General features: G+C 38.2%; 2 protein-coding genes across 8 annotated transcripts in view; one reads left to right on the forward strand and one right to left on the reverse strand.

Moving 5' to 3' along the window:
• Nucleotides 1–8,882, forward strand: part of Slc4a10 (solute carrier family 4 member 10) — a 276,084-nt gene extending 267,202 nt beyond the window's left edge. For 5 of the 6 annotated variants that reach the window (XM_036185514.1, XM_036185518.1, XM_036185516.1 and 2 more), the window contains one exon: nucleotides 6,920–8,882. In XM_036185514.1, coding sequence (XP_036041407.1) covers nucleotides 6,920–6,986 — 67 coding nt within the window. In that variant the 3' untranslated portion in view covers nucleotides 6,987–8,882. Of the gene's footprint in view, nucleotides 1–98; nucleotides 138–6,919 lie in introns of all 6 variants that reach the window. The other variant, XM_036185517.1, reaches the window with a different exon arrangement.
• A 3,203-nt stretch (nucleotides 8,883–12,085) lies between these two features.
• The window catches only part of Dpp4 (dipeptidyl peptidase 4), a 91,073-nt gene continuing 81,699 nt past the window's right edge, over nucleotides 12,086–21,459 (reverse strand). For both annotated transcript variants that reach the window (XM_036186301.1, XM_036186302.1), the window contains 3 exons: nucleotides 16,621–16,693; nucleotides 16,285–16,358; nucleotides 12,086–14,759 (listed from right to left, as the gene is read on the reverse strand). In XM_036186301.1, the coding sequence (XP_036042194.1) occupies nucleotides 14,658–14,759; nucleotides 16,285–16,358; nucleotides 16,621–16,693 (249 nt within the window). In that variant the 3' untranslated portion in view covers nucleotides 12,086–14,657. The remainder of the gene's footprint in view (nucleotides 14,760–16,284; nucleotides 16,359–16,620; nucleotides 16,694–21,459) is intronic.

Here is a 21,459-nt window from a genome sequence, read left to right on the forward strand (position 1 = left end):
GTTGATGCTGGGAATGGTGTATTAATGATTTAATTTATTTTTATAACCTTACATTAACTTTTTCTACTTAATTTTATATTACATTTTTTTGTCATAAGCTCCCCTTCCTAATCACTCTAGAAGCTGATTCCCTAAAGGTAAGACCTTTTCCCTCAAACCTATTCCCTGGTTGCATTTCCTTATGTTAAGTGGTGTCTTCTGGAAACCTGGTCAGCCTATGTCATCTGTGTGAGTTTTGGGGAGGCAAAAGGCCTGGAGAGTCTTGGACTCCAATCCAATGTAAGACTTATTTTTATGGTGTTTTATATCTACTCAGTTCTTTAAGGGTTCTGAAACATGAGGAAACATTTTTCCCTTAAAGCATGTAAATGCATCACATAAGAAGCAGCAAAGCTTACAGAACCATTCTTAGCAAGTAATAGCATCAAATTTCTAGATTGGGTAAAGATTGCAAATTACAAATATTGCTGTGATACACCCAAACTTGCAAGCTTTGTGAGACACAATTGGAGCCGTGGCTAGAGAGAAAGACTACATTCATCTTGGGGGAAAAAGCTCTTGCTGCTAGTTTTTGTCACCCCAAAATCGCATGCTGCTTCAATGTCATCTCTGTAGCAAGCAGAGTAAACAAACAGGGACTGTTGTCACCCCCGAAGCTGGGGCAGTCTTTCCTCCCTCTCCTCCACTTTTCCTCTTTCATTGCTTGACTAAATTCCTCGGATTGCCTGACTCTAAGTTTCTTTAAAACTTATACCAAAAGAGGTTGATATAAGTTTCTTTGTAGACTACTTCTACCAGTTTCGAATGGTGTCTTTGAACAGGGATTCAAAACCAGCATGTATCCCCTTGCTTGGGTTAAGCAGCAGTAATGTTCATTCTCAACATGATTTAGATTTCTTTCTTCAGAATTCTTGTCCTGCCCCTTTGAATCATCCTTGCAGTGATTTTGAGTCTTTGTCAGAACACCTGAAAGAAAATCAGGGCGGTAAGGAGGGGAGCTTGAGCCCATTGGTTCTGTCTGTGACTCTGTCACAGGAAAATTTAACATTTTTCCAATTTATTTTAAAATATGAGATCCAGGTTGATGGACTCAAAGTTAGATCAATCCTGGGAACTGGGTAGAGAAATTGAGAAAATCAGACTTACAGATGCTTTTCACTCTGAATTACATGGGTCCATAGTCTTGTCTCTTCTTGTTTTCTCTTTGTGTTAAGCAAAGGTTTTATAATGTGATACTTTCTATGATTCTAAAAGGAAATATTAAAGTCCAATGATGTCTTTTACCAGAAAACCTCATTGTTTTAAAATTATGCTCAAAACTCATTTCAGGAGCAGATTGATTCTGGATAACAGTGTAACATACTTGAAAGGTATCTAGTTCTAAGTAGACCATTATTCATATACTGGTATAATCATGTGTTTCTTGGTTTTTTTAAACATATATCCACACTGATCTTCAACCATTAAGGAATGAAAGTTCAATCTAGCTTTCTCTCTCCCTTACCCTCCCCCTGGGTGTGTGTGTGTGTGTGTGTGTGTGTGTGTGTGTGTGTGTGTGTGTGTGAGATAGTGTCACTCTATAGCAAAGGTTGGCCTTGAACCAGTTATGCTCCTAAACATGTCGCTATGCCTAGCACTTTTCTTCACTATTTGGTGTGATAATATATTAGTCTGTGAATTGGTAGTCAGTGTCTTTCATCTTCACAACAGTAGAAACTCTGGGAAAAAAAGGAAGTGGCTTCTAGAAACCCTAAAACCACCAATATTAGTGGCTGCAGTACCTGTCCAAAGCTACTGCTTTTCCTTAGCATCTGTTAAAAACAGTGAACTATAACAAAGGAATGCTGCACATTTTCTGGATGGCAGATAACTGATAACTCACTTGTCAAAACAAAAAAGGCCTAAAGATGAAGTCTCTTGTGACCCAAGCAGGTTCTATACAGACTTTGGTCCACCTCTCTCACAACAGTTAGTTCCCATTTTGTTTCTTTGTATAGAATGTCTTGGGAAGCTTAGTTGCATATGCAATGACATTTAGGACAGTAATATCTTATCAGTTGTTTTGTTCATATTTTGTTTTTGGAAATACCATGTCTAGTTTGACTGGAAGTAGAAGCTAGGCACTGACTGCAATTCCAGCTCATCTTGAGATGTCTGCTTTGGTCCTGGTTAAACCGTGCTATGCAAACATATGACAAGCTCCTCTAGTATCTGTTTTTTTTTTTCCCAGTGGACTTGAATTTATCTTTACCTTTTGATTGCATTGCTTGGTAACTAACAAGAAATACATAAACTATAAAATTCTAATAAATAGCTTTCAAATTCAACACAAAGTCCAAGAAAAAAATTTGAGATGAAGATTGGATGTCAGCACTCAACATTACAAGCAACCTATATCTTGTACTTGTAAATACTCTTTCAAGCAATTTAGAAGTGATCGGACACTAATCCTCCTAAATAGCACTAGGAAAATTATTTTCCTATTTTCTAAGTATGTATAAGAATGACTTTTTAAAAAAACAGTGACTCCAATAAAATACCTTTTTAATCACACTAAGTACTCTGTGAATCATTTGTATCCTACAGAAGAGATGATTGCTTAAGCTGGTTCTGTAGACTGTTGCAGCAAGTAGTGGCGAAAATTTGTACCTTTACTCTGAACAGGTTAGCTAGTGGATAGCCTAGCTCTTCTATGACTGTTCTACCTTGAATTGTGTTACTTGTGGGTGATTCCTATCTACTATCTGCTGTTAATAATCTCAAGGATTCCCTCTATTCATATATATTTTAAATTTGCAAAGTTGATCTCATAGTGTACTTGTTATTTCATAATTTTTCATTAGCAGTGTGTGATTAATATTTTACAAACCATATTTAACTTTGTAAAATTATATACTACTTAGTTGTAATATAATTTCTTAGTTTCTTCCTGTTATAGACTTAGACTGTTTCCATTTTTATTTGTTTTGATTTTTAAAAGATTTGTCATAATCATCATCATCATCACCACCATCATCACCACCTCAATCATGATCATGATCATGATCATCATTATTGAGACAGATTCTCACTATGTAGTCTGACTGATGTGGAATTGATTTGTAGACCAGGCTGGCCTAGAACTCACAGAGATTTATCTGCCTTTGACTCCTAAGTTCTGGTATCAAAGGTGTGTGCTACCATGCCTGGCTCAATTTATATTACTTTTAATTATGTGTATGTGTCAGTGTGTAGGTATATGCTTATGAGTGCAGGTGCCCAAGAAGGCCAGAAGAGGGCATTGGATCCCTTGGAACCTGAGTTACAGGTGGTTGTGAGCTACATTATGTGGTTGCTGGAAACCTGACTTGGGTTCTCTGCAAGAACAGCATCTACTCTAATGCTCTTAGCCACAGAGCCAACTCTCTAGCACCTTGTTTTGCTTTTTTAAAAAAAAATTGTTTTTTTGTTTGTTTTGCTTTTTTGCAATAGAGTTTTACTAGGTAGGCTTCCATGGTTTCTTTTTTTAATAATAAAATAATCATAATATAATTATATTATTGTATAATATATAACAATATTGTGATTATATAATTATACATGATATAATACATAATTATAGCAGAATGTTATTAGGAATCATTTTATTGCTATGTTTTCTTTGTTTTGTTTTGAACAGTAGTTTTAGTCTAGGTCCCTGGGCTATCTAGTCTTAGTTCTTGGTCACCCAAGCACTGTTGGGTATGGGATTCCATCCATATGGGATTGAACCTTCAAACAAATCATATATTGGTTGGTTACTTCCACAAGCTTTGTTCCCTCATTCCCTAGCATGTCTTTCAGAAAAGATATCATTGTAGATCAAAGATTTTGTGGCTGGATTGGTGTTTCTGTTTCTGTTTTGGTAGCTTGCAGAGTATGTTCCTGTACCAAAGGTGCTAGAACGTAGGTGTGAAGGCTCTATGTAGGCACCAGCTTGATTTCTTCTTGTTCAATGAGCTGCCTCCACAGCTTCTCATATAGTTTGATAAAAACAGGTCTCTCAAAAAACATGTTTACTGCATAATCAGTGAACAACCACAATGTTTTATAAAATGGACTCCTAGGAACATTTCCTGCAGTGGTACCTATAAATGCTAGGGAAGGAACATTTTCAGTGATCTTAAAATATTTTTATGAATTCTTTGAAGATTTCATACAATGTATTTTGATTATATTTGCCCCTCCTTTCTCCCAGCTCCTTCCTGATCCACTCCCATCTCTCTATCCTCCAACTTTGTCTTCTCCTTTATTTATTAAGCCATGGGACTCTTGTTTGTGCTGGGTGTGGGGCCATCCACTGAAGCATGGATGAAATGCCAGGAAAGCTTCCTGCTCCTACTCTTTACCTTTCCTCTGTCCTCTGTACATCCTTCTCCTACCTCGGACTATCCTTCCGTGCTGTGATTCCTTAGTTCTTTCCCTAACTACTTGACAAATGTTTTTCAGAACAATATTTGAGTTGCGTGGAAGAAACTTCCTCATAGATTTCTCAGCAGCATGGCAATAGTGGTCTACTTTTTGCTCACTCTTAAACTGTCACTTTCTTATTTTTATGTTTTGTTATTTTATTTTTTGAGATTATAATATAATTACATCATTTCCCCCTTCCCTATCCTTTGCAAACCCTTGTGTACTTCCTTCTCCCTGCTTGCTTTCTAATTCATGGCCTCTTTTTTCATTATTATTACATATATATATGTACATACATATATATTTCTAAATAAACAAATGCAACCTGATCAGTCTGCATAATGTTACTTGTGTGTATGTTTTCAGGACAGGCCAACAAAGATAATTTTATCTACTATGTATTTCTAGATCTTCTCAGAATACTTGATATTTGTTTATTACAATAAGAAATAGTACACATGTGATATGTTTGTTTAAATGAAAGCTTAGTTGATTAGCATTTAGAAAAGTATATGTAATAAGAAACACAGAGAGATCATCTTTAAATCCAAAATCCATTTTGGAAAATCCAAAGAAAGCATTTTCATAGAGGTTTGAGCTGATTATAATATTTCTGCCTCCCCAAATTATTTGTAATGGTTATAAAATAGTCATTTAGTAAGTTATATAAAACAACAATATAATTAAAGCAGATCAGGAAGAGGCTTATAGTTAGGATACAACATCCTATTTTCCAAAAGACCGAGCATATTAGAAACAGGAATACCAGAATCAGTATTCTTGAAGTGAGCTGCAAGAAGACTCAGAGGCCATCTGGTCCCAAACTCAATTTAGTGTTGAAGAAACCCAGTCTCAGAGAGATGAAATCACCTAGGTCACAAGCCTCACCCTTAGCTCTGGGAGATGAGAATGGGTACTCCACCCGTACCTCCACCCCACTCTGTTGGACTTCATTGGCTTTGTTTGACAGAAGAGGTGGGGACGAGTGACGTCCAAGGACAAGTTAATTTGAAAAGCAGAATAGCAGACATTTGTCATACAAAAGGAACTTAAAGTAGAAAAAAAGTGAGTCATACAGATAGAGAAGTTAAAAATACAGAATTAAGGCACTCAACACATCATGTGCACACTGTCATCTCTTCTCATGGAAGGAGAAAAGAAAAGGGAAAAAGTTGCTTTGCTCTGACCTGTAAGGAGTATGTGCTGAGAAATGTGGCAGGCATAAGCCCGGGTGCCATAGACACCCGCTCACACCAGCTCTCAGCACTGGCAGCCTGCCACAGACGGCAGAAGCTCCGGCACTTCTTACCTGATGGCGCCGGGTGGTGGTGACAACTGAGAAGGCCTGTTTCTAGCTTGAATTGGAGAAAAAACCATTTTAAAAACACACTCTTAGAATATGTTTAAGTTATTGACCACTAAGAAAGACTCTCCCGAAACCCCAGAGAAAACACAACTTGGTTCCTTTATCACACAGAGCAGTTGTAAAACCAAGAGCGTTACCACCTTCAGCTATTTCATAAATGTATATTAAGGGCCAAAGTTAACAGTAAAAAAACTACGTTGATTCTTCCAGTTCAGGGTCTCAGAGGCTCAGTGTAGATTGTTCTTTATGCCATAATTGGGGGGCGGGACAGAGAGCCCTCCAGTGCGTGGGACTTTGCCAGGCACCGGAAGTACTGAAGGAAGGAGCGTGGTGTCCTTCTGGAAGCAAATACCTTCAGGCTAAGCTTCGTTCGTTTGAACACTGTATGTGAACTCTCCATGAAAACTTGGAGAGTAGAAGCCCAAAATGGAGAGAAAAGTGCAGATGACTCAACAGAAATGCTAGTTCCATTATCGGCACAACCGTCGTTGACGTCAAGTGGAAGATGATATTAAACATCTGAGGTGTGAGTTTATTCTAGAGAGAAATGAAGCGTCGTTCCTCTACTGTGTAGTCTGAGGCTTTCCTTATAAACACAGCACAGGTATGTGGAGAGCAGTGAGCTGTCCTCTCAGGCAAGGAAATTTGTGTCTGCACCCCTACCAAGACATCTATCTCCCTTACCAAAGATCAAGGTCCAGTCCAGGAAAGGAAAAGCCGTTTCCAGCAGAGCCTGGAAAGCCCTTGGGCAGCACCTTGTTCTGTCATTTCTAGTCGTATGCTACCTTAACGTGGAGCATGACTGGCATTTCCACCAATTATCGGCTATTCATTTGCTCAGATGAGGACCGTGCATTAATCCTGCATGCTTTTCAAACTGTTTGGAAATGCCTGCTTTTCGTTTCTCGGTGCCTGTTTTTGAATTTCCCCCTCTCTGCAGTTCTTGATATCTGGCTCACAGAGTGCAGAGGCTTTGGTTGCTGCTGTGTATCTGTGTGGCAGCATGAGAGGGCAATACCTAAGAACTCTGATTTCTTTGGGGTTGATGGGTTTTGTGTCTGAAGAAGCTGGATTCTAGTGGTAAATTTCTCTTTTTTTTTTTTTTTCCCTCCTCCCCTTTAGCGTTGAAAGTGGAGAAGAGAAGAAAGCTTCCTCAGGGAAAGGCATCGACAGGGAGACTTGTCTATGACTAGGTCTTCAATTGATTTTTTTCATATATATGAGAAGAGTGTCACAATTATTAATAAAACTGCTTTGATCATGTATCGTAAATCCAGTCTCCCCTCCCAAATCCAACTTCATACTGTAAGTAGTGCAACGCTTGTTCCATTTCTGTGTTTAACCTCTGAGCAGTGTGACCCCCTTGTGAGCAGATACAATAGCTAACGCAAGAGCCCCCCCATGTTACTACCATGAGACATTCACCAATACAACATTCTCACTGTCAGCGTTATGAGAACAAAGCTTTCTTAAGAAAAAAAGTCATAATTACCTAGTTTGTATTTTCCTACCTTAGTAACCTAAAGATACCTGATAATTTTATTTAGAAGAATTTTGAAAGGTAGTTTTACTTTTTATTTTTTAAGCCTTAGCATTAGGGACTTGTTTTGAAAGACCCAAATCAAAAGGCTACCTTGAAAGCATTTTTAACAATTGTATGTATGTATTTCCTGACTTACTATGATGCATTTAATACTTAATCTCTAACTGACACTTCAGGTTATCTGAGAGTCCTGTAGTGTTTGTTTAGAACATTGTAACCATGAGGTCAAGTACAAGGCTTCTATGAGATGCTTTAGAGATATTTGAAGAGTTTTGTGAGATTTTTTTTTTCATTTCAAGTCTTTACCAGAAATGTGCTATTGACTTTCTCTCCCATTGACAACAGTTGCCTCCCAGACACACCTATGACATACACAGGTATGGAATGCCACATGGTGAGTCACACATGAAATGCCAATCCCCGTACAGCCCTTCTGCTGACAGTGGCCACGCACTGCTTAGTACTGGTTCCTATGGTGTCGTGTTGTCGTGTTGGAACAACAGGTCTCCAACTGTAATTGTTTTTGCAAAGTTCTTTTCCACATTTAATTAAATGCATGTTGTGGAAAAACAATCTTTGAACTAAAATTCAGATTCTGTTAGAAAAGGTTATGTAAATATTTCAGTCCATATGAAACAATCCAACTTTACTAAGCTTATTGAAACAGGAAGGAAGTAATGGATTTTTTCGGTATTACTAAATATAAAGTTCATTTAATTTTAGATGAATGTGAGTTAATAAAAATGAAATCTCATAGGATTCTTAGTTCCTAAGGATTATCAATAATTGACATCCTTAGAATTTTTCAATGTCCAAATTTAGAAAAATTCAGAGCCCTGTGGCTTTTATAAACTATATGTATTCGATGTAAATGCACATAATTGGACAAACTCCTCTGTTACTAAGTGAAGAACAGCAAAGCCTACATTAACTTTGACATTTTGATATCTTTTGAAAAAAAAATTTCTCACAGTCTTTTCAGGAGCCATTTTTTTTAAAATGCAATATGAGCTAAAGAAGTATTTGCAGTTAGTAAAGTTTGTATTTATAAATGGTAAGGAAAATGAAAACTCTCTGTTCCAAATGTGCTGCCTTTGTGTAGGTTGTAACCTGACACTCCATCTAGACATTCTCACTGTTCATGATTTAGCAGGTCAATCCCAAAGCAGTCTCCTAGTGTTTCCATATAGTAGTACCTATTCCGTTAAAAATGATCAGTGAATTAAAACCTTCACATGATCACTGGTTTGAACAAGCAATCATCCTATGAAATTCTGTATTTCTGAGTATTTTTATAGTAATTTTGTTCTTGTGTGAATTTTAATGCTATCTCTATCTTAATCTTAATATTTTGAAATCACATAAACTATAAGAAAATGTAGTCTTATATATTTACTCCTAATTTCAGATTCCTGGTCAAAATTACTGAATATCTTGAATGTAATTTATTGCAATGTTTAAGTAATGTGTAAATGTGACTAGGATATTGTGTTTTTCAAAACTAAGAAATGTTATGTGGAAATAAATATTTATCCTAACTAATTTTCATGGTTATTTTAAAGTGTGTCCTGTCTTTATTTTTCCTCCATATTAACCAATAAATCAGGTAAAGTATTTTAACGGCATAAGCATATTTAAATGAAGACATCCCCCCTGTTGAAAAACATTTGTGACATAAAACACTTCAGGAGGATTCAAACAACTTGAACTTTATGAACAGAAAATGATGAAGTTTGTAAGGATGCACATGCTCCTTCCCCTACAGAACACGGCACGAGGAGGGTTACCTCTACCGGAAAGTGAAAAGCTCATTAGCAGGATCCACACTTTGAATTCATGAACTCCTGCTTTTAACCTGTGTGTGGAAGGCATTCCCTAAATGTGCCCTTTCTGTTTGCTGTAGAGGTCAAATGGGACCACAATTCTTTCGTGACCATCTAGATTGTTGGGAAGACTGTGTTCAAAACTCTACCTGCTGATTAATATTTCTCTTGACCAGTAGGCTTACTTGTAATTGCCCCTACTTAACAGCATCCATGTTTTTCCTAAATATCTCGTTGGGTGATTCAGACTCCTACCTGCAGACATCCAGTTTGACCACCTTTTGTTGAAGATACTATCTTTTTTCCAGTCTGTTTGTCCATAGGTGTGTAGTTTTATTTCTGGGTTTTCAATTTGTTCCAAGAGATCAATATGACTGTTTTTATGTTGATTCCTTGCTGTTTTTTATTACTATAGCTCTGTAGTACCACTTCAAACTGGGAATGGTGAGACCTCCAGCAGTTATTTTATTGTTCAGGGTTTCAGCTATGGGGGTAATTCAGACTCAGAGTCTGATAGAGACACTCCCATGCTGACTTGCAGATCTTTCAGGATTCTCTTAGGTCTTAGGAATGAAGAGTTGCTCTGTTTCTTGTCTGCACTGACCTCTCTGTTTCTGTCCAGCTAAAGCCCATTCTCTTCTGAGTTGCTTTTCTGTCACTGACAGACTGATTTCTAACTTTTCAGTATGTCTGTCTTGTATATCCAGTTAATGAAATAAAGTAAAATGCCATCTGGGTGGCTAACATCTATAACATCAGCGTTTGGGAGGTGAGCTAAGAGGACTGCCAGGATTTTGAGGCCAGCCTGGGCTATCATGGGTTTATGATCAGCATGGCCTAAATAGAGCAAGGTGCTGTCTTTTAAATAACGAGATGGCAACCTTCTGAAAGTGTTATGAAAGTCATATTGTCTCTAAGTATTCTGAGAGGCTGTGGTTGACAATCAGAAATGACTTCTGATTTTTCACTGGGCATATTTAGATGTTCTGCTTCCCTTCAGTCCTAATGACCTCATTTCTTCTCACTGTGGACTGAGCTTATATCTAGGTCCACTTCCTTTTGAGTGTGGAGTCATAGGCTTCTGCCAGGCAACCTCATTCCTCCATTTGTTTGTAAGCCCCTTGATGGTAACAGCAGTGTCTTAGCCTTCCCTGTTAACTCTAGAAGGTCTAATTCTGTGCTCTTGTATTTATCTGAACAGCAAAAGTTGTTCCAGAAGCCTAAGTAAAATGTGTCAAAAATGCTGTTGTTAGGCATGATAAAGGATACATTACAACAGAGAACAACACCAGCAGTGTATATCAGACACTACATAGATCTGGCACATGAGAACATGGACATTTAAGGCCAGAATCTATGTAATGTATGCAGCCACCAAGGTAGAAAAAAAAAAAACACAACAGCAAAATGCTGTGGCTAGGAGGAAAGAAGCCTGGAAAGGAAGATGCTAGGCACTGCATATACATAATCTCAGCCATGCGGCAGTTCTGAGGTAGGCAGGAGTTGAATCCAAAGAGCCTGGATAATGTTCCTTAAATATTATGCTTGTCATAACTGCTGGTTATCTTGCCCTGTTTGTCTGACTTCAGCTGAAGGGCACTATATCTCAAGCAGGAGGTGAGAAAAGATTTTGCTCATCCCTAATAGGGTGTTTGCTTTGGTTCTCAGAAGCAGAATCAGATTGAGTAACATGTCTTCTCAATATACTATACTTTCTTCATCACTCATTTCTCTGTGATAACAATAAAACCAAATCTACCAGTGAAATCCATTTTGGTGCTCACAATTCACAAAATTATGATTTTGTATAGAAGTAACTTACAGAGAGGACTATCCCTTCACATACCTTCAAGTACTCTAATCTTCATGTCTCTGAGGATTCATGCAATCACTGATCATAATATTTCTAAAACAACTATGTCTGCATCAACATATATTTGCTTTTCCCCTTAACATTTCTTTCAATATGATACACAGCATTTACATTGTCTGGATATCGCAAGAATCTGGAGATTATATGAAGTATAGAGAAAGACAAGCTTCCATTTCTGTATAGTCTAAGCCACTTCACAGGAGATATTTCAAGATCATTGGATTTTGTTTCCTGTATCCACAGGAGAATCTAGAACCAATCCCTTGTAGATACAGAGAGATGGGGATAAGGATTTTGGTTGTTGAAGGGTTAACCATTGAATGTCGAATAATCCCACTACCATGATGGATGCTTTTTAAGAAATTTCACAGGCTTGGAGAATTGATTTGGAAAGGCTATGTAGAATAAAGACTTCTATTTAATTGGTTAGCATTTATAGTCTATGACAGTTCTCTACTTAGGGTCACGACCCTTTTGGGGATTGAATGACCCTTTCACAGGGTCACATTAGACCATTAGAAAACACAGATGTTTACATTATGGTTCATAACAGTAGCAAAATTATAGTTGTGAAGTAGCAACAAATATAACTTTATGGTTGTGAGTCACTACAACATGAGAAACTGTATTAAAGGGTTGTAGCATTAGGAAGATTGAGAACTACTGCTCTATATGCATTGAAAGACATACCCTTTTTAATAGCAGTAAAAAAAATCTCTTCTTATTAATTCAAATTCTTGGGCTTAAATGTTAATATTGTCAGAGAAATATGACATGAAGAGAGATGATCAAATACTACTGAGCTTCACAATGGTCTTGTTAATACCAGGCTCTGAGATTTCTTATGGGGTAGCCAGTGATGTTGTGCTTTATAACCCCCATTTGTGTTTCATTCTCAGCCATCTGTATCCCCCAAAACATCCTGAATATATGCTTCAGGTCACTCAGGACGTATGTGAAAATACTGCTGAAATAACTGTCACAAAGTTGGCACAACAAAATTATCTTATTTTAGGAAAAAAAAACATGCTTGTGTTTTGGTATGTTTCTTCACTTAGAATTTATTGAATCTTAAATATTGTACAAATCTAGTAGTCTTATAAGTCAGTATTCTCACTCCAACTTAGAGCAAAAACAGTCAGTGCCACGAAGTGGGACTGCTAATATTCTGATCAAGAAACACAAAGGCCAGAGTGACATAGACTGAAGTTATCCTTCACCATGGACTGCTTCTCGATTCCTTTAGCACATGTGCCCTGGGTGCTGGTGCACTCTGAGGATACTTCATGAAGGATGGCTTCCAGAGGCTGCATATGCCCATAGGAGACATGTCTATACATCTTGGTGACATTGCTAGTTCTTGTGTGTTTCAGATTTACCTTTAAATTAAGTTTATCTATAATTTATGTCTCAGTTTCTTTATCTAATTTACAGCTCTTATTGAACAGTAAAACTTGTCCTATGAGAGTCAAACAAAAACTGAATTTAGTCACATTATCACAGTTTGAAACTCTCATTGCCTGAAAAAATATGTGCTATGATATTTTTATTACTTCAGGCTCTAGAAACAATGTATTTAGAAATGAGAGGAACAAAAAAATCCACAGTTTGGGCATTGTGTAAACACTATAGAATCATGAGAAATATTAATACAAAACCTGCATTATTATATAATGTGGTTTAGTGAAAGAACCCATAAAGAGTCATTTCTATTTAATTTGCTTTTATGTTTTCATGCTGTCAGGAACATGTGTTACCCTGTTCCTTGATCTAGGACCTTGCAGATTGGTCCTGCTACACATGGGACTGAGCTATATTCAAAACAAGGATAATGGCCAGAAACCTACAGGGCTAAGTATCAGCGATGCTTCCCATGGAAGAGTAGGACTTGAGAGTTAATTAAGGTGAAATGAATCAGTGGCATGCCCTGGAAAAAGCAGCAAAGCTGATTCACAGCCTCTGTACATTGTTCTCATGAATCTCTAATCTCATTTTTAATTGATAGGTAGTTTCCATTTCTGCTAGGTTTTGGAGTTTATGCTGCAGCTCACCTATGATAACTTTGTCTAGCAAATAGTCTCCATTTAAATGTGTGAAGTCCATTTTTAAAATGCAGCTGTTACAAATAATTTTTTAAGTTACTCAAACATTGCTAAGTCAAATTCAGTATCTGAAATCTATGCTTTCTTTCTATTATATCCCCCCGCACCCCCCCAAAAAAAACTGGAGACAAAACAAAACACAAAGCCTTGTAAGGACATACCATTGGACCATCAGAACTACAAAATGACTTTGCTGATGGTATTCATTCTCGTGCTTTGAGCCTCACATGCTTCCCTGGATTAAATTAAACAGTCTTCCATAGTCCACAAATGACCACATTATTATCAACTGCTTTCTTAAAAGCTAAATGTTAAGTATGAGAATTGAAATTTCATGGGTATTAGATAAACTCTTATGAATTATTTAACTTTAAACAGTTTTATGTATCTAAGTTTTTTTTTAAAGCTGAACTCCTTCCATGTTTACAAGACAGTCTTGAATTTCTAACAAGTTAAACAAGAACCTTTGAACAAATGTGTCCATATGTCAATGCGGTTTAAGTTTGAATCAAGATGTAACCCACTACCTCTGAAAAATGGAAGCATATTTACTAAATGACCAGGCAAAATTCCAGTGTGTAGAATAGAAATAATAACACACAACATTCTCGTCCATATTCCATTAAAAAGCCAAGGAGGTTAAAATATTTTAATTAACATGCTCAAGGAAATGAAGTAAGAACCGATGCAAGTATTCCTTCATGTTAGAATTTGTGACACAAATATTTTCAACTTTTAACAGGGCAAGTCGATATGTTCCAAGCTGCCTCTTTTCACTGGGAAACATCGGTGATTTCTTAAAATCACATTTGCAATGCTTTCCCATCACCCTTACTGTGTTTGTGTAGCACCTATAGCCATAACTGGCACCTGGGGCCCTTACATTGCTGGCAGTTTCCCTTACATTTCTTTGGAGTCTATTCAACTGCTGTGGTTTTACTGAGAAGTCAGTGCTTTGCATATATGATTTCCTGAGACTGTTTGAATAGTCTTTCTCAGAAAACTGTGCCAGTCTGGCAGGGAACAGCACTTCTCGAGGCGAGCTGACAGTAGCCTGGTTGGGCTGGTGTGCTTGGACCTGGGTTTCTAACCATACTCTGTGATCTCCTCTCCCTGCCCCTGCTTCTGTCATTGCTATGCTAATGACATCATTGCCTAATCTTGTCATCCCCTTCAATAAAGGAACAAGATTTGGACCAGTCTAGTAAGAAAAAAAAAATTCTTCTCAGGAAATCTATGCAGAACTCTTGTAAAAATAATTTATATTTGTTGTTTCAGCAGCTGATGTGGAAATAATTTTAAATGATAAACAAAACAGAGTGAAAAATCCAAATTGCTGTAAGGTAATAATCTGTTGTGAAGACAGACAGTCTTACTTAGGACTGCAGGTATGAAACTGGAAAGTAGCCTGAAATTTCTCGATGCGAGCGAGCATTATTAAGATCGTCATCTTGACAGTGCAGTTTTGAGATAATGAGAACAAATGTGTTTTTAAATAAGCTACAGGAGCCTGGCTGTGCTACTGTAAGGAGAAGCACTGTTGGAGGAAATGGCTCATGTGGGTATAGATATGCTGGTGAGCCATGCTGCTAGCAATCCCATGGTCTTCATCTGTATACCACTGGAGAGAGAAAGGGGTCAGAATTAGGATGTCAGCTGTATTTTAAAAGGAAAAAAAAATCAAATGAGCTCTTGCATGGTGTTAAATGGGAAAGGTTGATTAAACTGAAGTGTGGTCAAAGAGGGTGTCTAGTTCTGAAGAAATCTCTGGTCCTCTTTTTCAAGTACTGAGAAAATCCACTGTGCATTTGTATGTACTGAATGGGGCTTTAAACATAGGTATATTCTAATTAAAATACCCAAATCAACTTTCAAATGTAACTCAAAGGTCAGTTAAAACCACCCTGTAAATGGGAAGCAGGCATACTATTTTAATGGGTACTAGCAAGTATCAAATTTCTCTACACTTGAGTATGTATTAAAATAAATAGTTTTGAAAGCATTTTTCCAATATAAGCATCTTAATGGCTAGAAAAATCATTTTAAATATATATATATATATATATATATATATATATATATATATATATATATAAAACGTAAGTGAAGTCAACTGTATTATTTACCAACAGTTAAGTTTTATACTGGAAATTAAAAGCTCTCTCTGTGACATTTATGTAGAAGGAGTCGCCAACCTGAAGCAAACATGTATAAACTGATGCCTTACTAAATGCATGAGAAAGCACTGCCAACCTAGTACATATTACGGAGACAAAAGCTAATTTTAAAAATCATGCCTCAAGTATTATATGACTTTGCTTTAAGTATTGAAAAAATAAACCTTGACCTCTACTGAGAATCTGGCCCAAAAGATATGGCAGGTTTTCTCGGTATAAGATAGCCCACTCCTAGATAGTGAGCACTGCTGGAACTGAGCACACAAGGAATTATGTGTTAGAAGGACAGGGGTACAGGGTTTTCTAGCCAAAACAGATAAGAAAGCTGCATTTTAAACAACAGTATTATTAGCCCAAGACATGTTGTGTGTGCATGTATATATATATATATATTCTTTTTGACCTGAAAAATTCTAATATAAAAGACTCAATACCCCCAACATGCTCTGTATAGGCAAAATCAGCCCCAGTCATTTCTGATTTTATAAACAAGCCTAATTGCTTATTGCCTGCAGTTGTTCGACAAAAGATAGTGTAGCAATCACAAGAACTGTAGCGTGCTGGTTATTAATACCCCACTGTTGTTAGGATGGCTAGTAATCATAATAACAGAATGGCTTTCACATTTCAGCTATTATCATGCTGGTTTCACTTTAGAATTACTCTGCCACACATTTACGGAATAAGTGATTACTTTCAAATCAAAACAGGGAGAGACTGAACCATCACAGGAATAGAAGAATGGTGTTTTGACACTCCCAGGATATGTAATACTGTGTTTCTCAACCTCAAACTGTCTAATATTTACTCTGTGTATGACTCAAGGATATCACATCTCCAACTTCACACTGGAATGAGAAAGCCCTCTTCAGTCCCATCTTCTCAGAAGTCCCTGGGAAAAAGTAACCCCCAAAGAGGAAACTAGACCTTCCAGATACTTGGTTTCCCCTGAACAAAGTCTTATTATACCATTGCTTGGAAATCCACGCCAGCATCCACCAGGGCTTTGGAGATCTGAGCTGACTGCTGGAAGTGAACATTATCTGCAGGAAAGAAAGGGAACAAGCAGCCATAAACAAATAGCCAAGAGCCTCTGGAGTGTCCGGCTACTGACGGGGAAGCAGAGATGGGCACTGAAGTTCTAGGACTCAGCAGCCCATTTAGCCCAAGACAAGTGAGTTGTGGAAAGCAACACTGTTTTATTGAAGTAAATGTAACAGTCTTGCCCCTCATGCTTTTGTTTTGTCAGTAGTGAAATTGCAAACCTGTCTGTGATACTAAAAAGTCTAATTAACTGAAACTCACCATCTGCTGTTCCATGAATAAGGAGGTACTCAACTTGTTTAAAATTTTCAGCTCTGCTCATGACTGTTGAATTCTGAAATTGGGAAAAAGAATGTCATTATTCAAAAAAGGATCTGCCATAACTGATTTTTCACTTCAGTTTACAAAATAAAATGTTTTCAGCTGGGGCCCCCTTTGATACAAAATATAGCAAACCGATATTCAAGCAAATGCTGTCTCCATGCATGGCAGAATGCACAGCATGCCCTGTGCCTGGGAGACAGGACTGGAAAGGAAGAATGCCACATCTTCCCTGCACATGTAAGAAGAGGGCACCTGTCCCCTAGGCTGCACACAAAACCCCTTGAGTCCCAGATCACAGATTGGCTGTGTCCTATGCATTAGCAGAGGGCAGAGTCTCATATTAGCAATGTATGTTCCATGGGTTTCTGCTGTAGTTCAGCCAAAAAGTGTATTACCATAGCAACCATGTGTCACATGGTGCCATACATGCTACATTTCAAAGAGCCTGTACATAGCATTTGCAACTAAACATACTCTGCAATATGTCATGTGAACTTTGGTCCACATTGCTAGGTTCTAAATGAAAAGCAAACATCACCTCTCTGGAAACAGATGTTTAAAGCCTTAGCACGTGTAACGTATGGGAGGGCGAGGGGTGAAAAAGATCAAGAGGGGTGGCCTCAGAAAATCAGTGGGTATTTGCTACTTCCTCGTTTGTAATATTAAAGAAAAATGGTGCTGTTAAATGTTATTCCCAAGCCAGCCAGGGTGCCAGGATGAAGGGTTAAAACTTCTATTTTGTGGTCTGAGTCATCTAGGGGCTTCCACAATAAGGGTCAGAGGTCTTGGATGAAAAAAAAACTTTAAAAGCATAGGTCAGAAGATATAAATTTAGGACCAGTTACAATGTTGAGATGAAGGGAAAATGCTAGATAGAGGCTGGGAAGAGTCAGTCTGCTTTGCTGTCTGGAGCAGGTTCCATAGGGAAAAGGGCATTGACATCTCCACAGACTCAAAAGCAGCCACCTGGTTCTTCCTGAGTTGGGGTCTGCATTTCAGTGACACCTCTAGGTACAAAACTGGTGCAGACTTGATAGTTTTGCTGGGAGTCCTAGTGGTCTGGCCAGAAAGGTATGGAGCTACAGTTACATGCTCAAGTCTAGTCTTCGGTTTCAATACTACTGAACTTTGCAACTGGAGACACACATGCTGCCCTCTTGAGTCCTGATTTCTGCAAAATGGGAATAAGAATAATTCCACTCAGGAGTCAAGAGACATGGTAGAAGCATTGTTTAAAGTAAATTGTGGATGCTGACTGAAAATTCTGTGACACAGTATTTCTGGAAAGTGACATACTGTCTACAAATTTCAGTGCAGTTACCCAAAATGTTTCTATCGACTAAAACTCCTAGGATCATCCTGGACTGGGTAGCTCAAAGTAAGTGCCCCATCCTGTCTATGCAGGGCTGGTTCCTACTTAATCTTATCACATGAAATTTCTGACCCAAACTGAGAATTTATTCACAAATTTATCAAATAAACATTGCAACTCATTAAAAATTGTTCTTTAATTTAATTTTAGAGAAACTTTCATCTGATGGGATATCCTACATATATCTACCCATTTCAAATTCATCCATCCAGCATGCTTGCAAGCATGCCTCTGTCCATCACAACACTGCCACTTTTATTTGTACAGCCATTCATTTTTTTATCTAGCCAAACAACATTCATTTATATTCAATTAAATAATAAAGTCCGTAAGAAAAATGACTTGCTTATAATTGTTTATTATCATTAGCATGTAATATATAGCTAAATATTTACCAACTCAATAAGTAAATGAAATATAATTAGGCTTTCTTTTGCAGAGCTGAGTGGAAGTGGAGTAGACAGAGTAAAATATTCTCATTCTGCAATGTATTAAGAAGTCATTGTGCTCACTTCCATCTGCTACAGCATGGCAGTAGGAATCTTACCTACCATTCCTTGAGCATTTCCTCTCTGCCTGTCACTGTGCTAACTAACCATCTTGAAGGAGACAGGAAAGTCAGCCAAAGTCTCACACCTGTGTGACAGAGGTCTCTGCCAATCCTGTACTATATATGACGAGACAGGTTCAGAAAGTAACTTTGTACCACAGCCCATCCCTAGGAAGTGTCAAAACTGGACCAAGTCTGGGAAAAACTCCTTCACTTTCTGTTTCTGTCATGTCTTTTAAAATTGCAAAGGACTTATGATTGTCTTCCAGCAAAGGAACGGTGTGAAATAAAATGTTAATTAAACATCCTGGAACTTGAAGTACATACTAGTGGGTACTCTGGATTCTGAGCCACAATGGTCTAAACAACTCTGTAAGTGATGAAGGGTGTCTTTTCCATTGGCAGGTGATTTATCACCTAAGATAGCACAGAACTTTGAGTAGTCCTCTGTCCTCTAAGAGAAGCCAATCAAATCAAACCATCTTAAATGCCATTGTTACTATCTATGGAGCTAGAGATGGAAAGGTGGGGTTAGAAGACCCAGGACTCATTCTGAGTTGCAGGGCCGTGGCCCCTTAAGGGACTTTCACAGTGATCTCTTCCCCTAGTTGTAGACTCAGCCTGTGTTGACTTCCTGCCACCTTGTTTCTGCACAAGCTCAATTCCACCTTTTTCTCACAGATGATAATTAACTTTAACCACCAGACCTGACCCAGATTTACAACTCTGTTGCCTCACCTCACCTCCGGCAGCCCCATGGGCTTGCCTTGCTTGGCAGTGTGAACAGCAGAAGCTGCTCCAACTATGTCCCAGTGCCATGAGATGGAGAAATGTCATTGAAACAGAGTAATAGTTAGGAGGCATATAAATACACAGGACAGTTAGCAAGGAATGTGATAACTACTGGAGTTTGGACCAAAACAGTTTCTGGCTGCCTTTTTTTTTCTTAAATGGAGTGAATACAGGCTGAAAGAAGACAATTTTTATAAACAAGTAAAACCCTGAGCCTAAGATAAATGTTGTGATGTACACACTGTAGCTGTGATGAACTAGACATGGTGAGAAATGCAACATACTGAGAAAAAGACGAAAACTGTGATAAAAGTGTCATGATGCAAATTGTTTTACATTAACAATATTACACTACAAAGAAAGAAAGACAAATACTTTAATGCAGCAAGAGAAAAATAAAACAAAAGCTTCCTCTGCAGTTGCAAGATAAGTGTGCCATTTCAGCGCACGTTTCCCTGCTCATTGGAAGAAGCCTCCAAAGGGACCTTTTGATGAGAGATACAGACAGCTGCTAGAAGCACACTCTCTTTGGGGCTTTTGGTGCAAAAAACAAACCTCCACCCCCACCCAAATGCAATGATATCACTTTGCCTCTGGACCTACCGGTGAGTGGTTCCCTACTGGACTGTGCGATTGGGTTTCTCTATTAAGACTTTCTGGCCCTGCTGTATGGCACACTTCAAGCTGTGGGGGAAACATGCAAAGCCAGCGTAGGAAATGCATACATTCCTCCAATATATGATTAATTATTGGGAAGATATTAATTACACTATTTTAACCTACCCAAATTGGATGATCCCCTATTGCCTATCCATGGAAACAGAAATAAAAAAGGAAATGGATGACTAAGTTACAAACCGAATAGTCTATCACCAAGGACTAAAAAGGAAGCTCAGAGTGATAAATGGGCAAGGATGCAATGGTGGTGCAGTTGGCACTCTCCTGAGGCTAGAAACTTCCGGAGAGCCTTGCTGCCAGCAACAGTCTGGCAGAAAGAAGTGGAAAGGATTGGTCCAGTGGCAGTGCCGATTCCACAGCATCTCTGTGAGGAGCTTTTCCTTCAATCCCCAAGAAGAACCATCTGTAGCTGCTTGTTGGATCATGCTGGTTCCTCAGCTACCTTCCAACAAATAAATCTTTGTATTTTTGAAATAAAAGAAGGGGCTGATAAGAGTAGGGAAATGCTGTGGGAAACAGGAGGTCTAACAATTTTCAAGCTACCCCTCATGCCATCTACAAAGCAGAAGGACAGTTTGCTTCCTGAAGATAAGGATGGTGGCCGATGCCATGGTTTCAAAGCTTAATTCATGGCAGGTATGGGGGTCTTTTATAATCACTTCTGTGACTCTGGGAGGCATATTTGGTTACTCCCATTATTTAGAGGAGGAAGTTGAGGTTCAGAGAGGGAACATCGACTTCCTGGAGCTAGAAGTCAAGGAAGCAAACTTTCAGTGCAGGCAGGTCATTTGAACTCCAAAGTTCAAGTCCCTCCTCAACATGTTCTATAGTCACTTGACATCATAGCTAAATACTCATTACCATCCACAGGTCCTGTAGAGGGCAAGCAGTCACTGGGTCTAAAGGATAACAATTTAGCAATTCAGTCAGCTATTGTCTTGGGCTTACTGGCTTACTCTATGGATTCTCCTCCTGTAATCAATGCTGTATGAATAACATTAAAGGGTGCCATTTGGGAGGATCATCACTAATACCAAGCAGAGGGCACAGAAAACATTTAAGAAAAACTGAATCCAACCCACTAAATAAGATGTTTTACTTGGGTACATCTATCAAACAACTGTACCCATGAGTTGCCAAGGGAAGAGCGCCCATCAACCCCAGACAGGGGCTCTACCTCAGGCCTCACAAGCAACACTGGCTGCTTTAAAGATCACACAGCAGTCAACATTTTATCAGCACTCCACAAACAAGTTAAGGTTTGGCTTAAATCTGAAGGTCTCTCTCCCTTTGGCATATTCTGGGATAATAGAACAAATGTCAAATCAGTACAAGATGGCATATTTACAAAATTGCACCCTGTTTTGCATAACCTAACGATGCA

This window comes from Onychomys torridus, chromosome 4 (genome assembly GCF_903995425.1).
Source record: "Onychomys torridus chromosome 4, mOncTor1.1, whole genome shotgun sequence".
NCBI lineage: Eukaryota > Metazoa > Chordata > Mammalia > Rodentia > Cricetidae > Onychomys > Onychomys torridus.